The sequence below is a fragment of the Rutidosis leptorrhynchoides genome, chromosome 8 (genome assembly GCF_046630445.1).
Source record: "Rutidosis leptorrhynchoides isolate AG116_Rl617_1_P2 chromosome 8, CSIRO_AGI_Rlap_v1, whole genome shotgun sequence".
NCBI classification, from domain to species: domain Eukaryota; kingdom Viridiplantae; phylum Streptophyta; class Magnoliopsida; order Asterales; family Asteraceae; genus Rutidosis; species Rutidosis leptorrhynchoides.
The window spans coordinates 304217609-304221951 of NC_092340.1; the positions used below are offsets into that span (position 1 = coordinate 304217609).

The 4343-nt window shown below is 36.1% G+C and overlaps 1 protein-coding gene across 1 annotated transcript; it reads left to right on the forward strand.

The window, feature by feature from the left end:
• Positions 1-2721: 2721 nt before the first annotated feature.
• Positions 2722-3885, forward strand: LOC139864368 (uncharacterized). Its single transcript, XM_071852946.1, has 2 exons — positions 2722-2895; positions 3031-3885. Exons 1-2 carry the CDS (start codon positions 2722-2724, stop codon positions 3883-3885), a joined length of 1029 nt encoding a protein of 342 aa, XP_071709047.1.
• Positions 3886-4343: the final 458 nt, after the last annotated feature.

The window sequence follows — 4343 nt, forward strand, 5'->3', positions numbered from 1 at the left end:
AACTTATCATTCATTTTTATTAACGAGTTATGCACTAACCCGAACCCCGAATTTAACATTAAATGGGGTTAGACTTCCCCATACTTAGCTGACGACATGTGAAGTCGGTAGAATAAGTTCCACGAATTAGAGTAGTGAGCCAGTTATTTACATTTCGGGTGGTGTATAATATATCAATGGGTTTAAAGTTTAGACTCGCCCGATTGTCACTACTTAATTCTTTTTTAAGTGTAGCTTTTAGTAAATGGATATGTCTCTTTTCTGGTTCTTGGTCAAATGGATCGATATACACCGACATACATATTATAGGGTGGACAATTTCTAACGTTTCCTTCCTTTTATTCTCAAGATTAAAGTTTTCACCTCTATTACCCAATTGGGTGAAATCTGAGGTGTTATTATCTATTACAGCTCGTAGTTCATTTTCGGTGGATGACTCGTCTATTGAGAATATTGGGTTGGAAGGTTGTGGAATGGTGAATTTCAGGATCAAAGCAAATTCTTCTTCATTAATGGTACTTATTGGTCTCACCATTTTGGTCTCGGGGGTAAAATTTTCAACGTTATCGTTTTTCCAAGAGTACCAATTTGTCACCCTTACTTATTCTTCATTCATTGATGGATCGATGATTTTGTCGGTAGAGGCTAATGTGTCGATATGTTGTGAAATTGGTAAAACTAAATAAAAGTATCATCGGGATAGTTGGTGATTTCGGAGCTCTCGAATTCATCAAAATTCGATGATATGAGATTTTCTTGCACAATACTCCTCAGATCAACAGGTGTGTAATCTGATAGAGTTTCAGCTTGCCGATTTACAAACTCTCTCATTTGTTCATTTTGAGCATCGAGTTCTTCGAGTTTGATTTTCATATTGTCTAATAAATTTTCAGACACGTAATTTTCCTCGTCTACTGGTTGTTGAGTTTGGAAATATTCTTGGGAATAATCCCAATTTGAATTGTATTCTTCGTAATCATTCCATTCAGGTTCCGTGGGTGCGTAATTTTCCATAGGAGCGTAATAATAACATTCCCATGTTGAGTGATAATCTCCACAGATTTCACAACCAGTTATTGTTTCGTCATTCGTGATCCAAGATTGACCGAACGAATTGTCATCAACACTCGTTTGAGAGTATTGATTTAATTGATTTTGGATATCAAAAAGAGTTTCCATAGCCTTGTTTTCAAAATTTTCCATTTTATTGCGATGGCCAAATTTTAGCTACAATGTGGTGCATTTACTAATTATCCTATTAGTTATAAAAATAGAAAAACTTATATAAGTTGTTCAATTAATAGACTTTTCTGCTTTTGCCCACGTTTCGAATAGCCAAAAGATGCAGCAGGGAGCCAGAACCCTTTAAATCGGAAGCTCACAACTCAGCCACTAACAAATCCAACTATTACTACGAAGCAGAAAATTGTCAACGTCCATTAATTTAACCACTTAAATAAATTTTCTTTCCGTTTGAGATATTAGATAAGAAATAGAGAAAATTTCTAAGTCCTAAAAACTAAAGCGTCGAGAAATAAGAAAGAAAAAGATCGCATCGGAAAAGGTCGAAAAATAAAAATGTCGAAAAATAATAGGCGTCGAAAAATAAAAATAAGAAAGTAGCGCGTCGAAACTTAAAAAGGAATTAAAAACTAAGAATTAAAAGTTGCGTCTAAAAATATTAAAGCTTAAAAGAAAAACTATATCCCAAATGGTAATAACTTAAAAAGGTACTAAAATATAAAAAACGGCGTCGCAAAATTCTAAAGCACCTAAATCTTAGTCTAAAGAAAAAGCACTTAAGAGATTTTACGGCAAAGCCTAAGAATCTATACATATAAAATAACTACGGAAAAACTAATTTTAAAACTAATTGCGAACGAAAAATATACAAAATATTACAATTACACTAAATAAAAGGATACAAATTATAAAAAGTGATAAAATTACTTATTTTTATAAAAAAAATATTATTTTTATATTTTTATTTTTATATTTTATAAAAGTATTAATTTTTTATATATTAAAACTAAATATAATTAATTATAACTAATTAATTTAAAAACTTAAACTAAATAATAATAATAATAAAGTAATTAGGGTTAAATAATAATAATAATTAATAATATTCCGTAATTAATGCGAAATCGGGTTTCTGGTCTGGCTGGTCAGGGCGGCTCCTAGCTTGTCGACGTTATTAAATAATAATATAATATATATATAAATTTTAAGAATTATTTATATATTATATTTTATTTATGTGCATAGTTGACTTGTAATTTTTGCACCGTTGCGTCGCGCGTTGAGAGTAGACTCATGTCCCGGTTCAGGATTTTCGAACGTCCTTGCGTACAATTTAATGTACTTTTGTCATTTTTAGACGTTTCTTATCAATAAATTGAACCACTTGGATTGTATCTTGTACATTTGAGCTTTTTGGACGTTTGTGTCTTCAAATCTTCGTTTTCGCCTTTTGTCTTCGCACTTATTTATGTAAATAATTACAATGAAAATATAATACAATTACAAATGAAAAACTATTATTTAGGAGGGATATTGCTATGAAATATATGTTCCTTTTTAGCCTTATCAGCCATCGAGCCAGTATACGCGACCTTTGCGGTTCCAACTCCGCGGACAGAATTTGGTAAGCGGGATAAAACAAAGTATTGCGAATTCCATGATGATCACGGTCATGACACTAATCGGTGTAAAAACTTAATGGAACGAGTACTGGAAGCACTGCGTGCAGGTAAATTAGATCACTTGAAACCACCAAAGAAGGATAAGGGAAAAGTTGCAGAAGAAGATTCAAAAACCAAAACTTTCGCATGGCAGAAAACAGATAAAGCTAAAAATGCCGATTTAACCATTAATATGGTCGACGCGGAGAAAGTTAGCCAGCGAAGAAAGTACAATGACCACCAGGATTGGGAACTTCTCCCAATCACATTCCCTCCTGTGATGTCAATCGACACAGTTAACGAGCCAATTATCATCAAGTGTCGCATTCCTAGTTGCGGAATACAGATTAAACGTATGCATATTGACACCGGAAGCGGTGTCGACATTATGTATGAGCATTGCTATCGTTTTCTTCCCACAGAAGTCAAAGCGCAGTTACGCCAACCCGATATTACGCTATCAAGATTCTCTGGGGAAAGCTCATGGCCGCTATGCCGGATAGAGCTAATAGTAGAGCTTGCGGATGATAAGAACCCGGAGTTGATCAGGCACGAGTTAGTTGACTTTTATGTGGTTCGTTCGACTTCGCGTTACAATGCGCTACTGGGGAGGAACTTCATACGGCATTTTAACATCATACCATCGGCCGTGCATGGCTTGATTAAGTTTTCTACAATGGGCAGAGTTGCCACAATCGCGTCACATCAAACAACCGAGTTATGTGGTTCAGTTGTGCCTATAAGCATTCCCAGCATGGGAGAGCAACTTAAAAGAAATATAGTCATAGCCAACCGACTGCATCTGGACAACCGTATCAAAATCGACGCAGGCTTGTCAGCGGAAACTAAGGCTAAATTGCACAGTATATTGTCCGTTAACACAGATGTTTTCGCATGGAAAGAATCAGACATGACGGGGGTCCCGCGGGATATTGCGGAACATAAGTTGAATGTTAATCCGTCAGTTACACCCATTAGGCAGAAGATGCGGCACATGGCCCTTGAGCGCAGTGATTGGTTATGCGCAAAAGTTGATAACCTAGTCAGAGCAAATATTCTGCGGGAAGTACGGTACCAGACATGGGTTGCTAACCCTGTGTTGGTGAAAAAAGCTGATGGTAACTGGCGGATGTGCGTTGATTTTAAGGACATTAACAAAGCGTGTCCTAAAGACAATTACCCTCTCCCGGAGATTGACTAGAAGGTAGAATCATTATCGGGTTTTCGATACAAATGTTTTCTGGATGTGTATAAGGGTTATCACCAAATCCTCATGGCTGCAGAAGATGAGGACAAAACTGCTTTTCATACGCCGCAGGGTATTTATTGTTATACTAAGATGCCTTTCTGATTAAAGAACACATGAGCTACCTATCAGCGCGTAATTGACGCAGCCTTCAAGCACCAAATTGGGAGAAATCTTGAAGCATATGTAGACGATTTAGTAATTAAAAGTAACACCGAAGAAGAAATGCTTGAGGACATCCTAGAAACATTTGCATCTTTACGCAGGATCAACATGAAGCTTAACCCGCTCAAATGTAGTTTTGGAGAAGAGGAAGGCAAGTTTCTAGGTCATGTGGTGATGGCGTGGGGAATCAAGGCAAATCTTAAAAAGATTGAGGCCATTGATAGTTTACCATCCCCAAGAACAAAGAA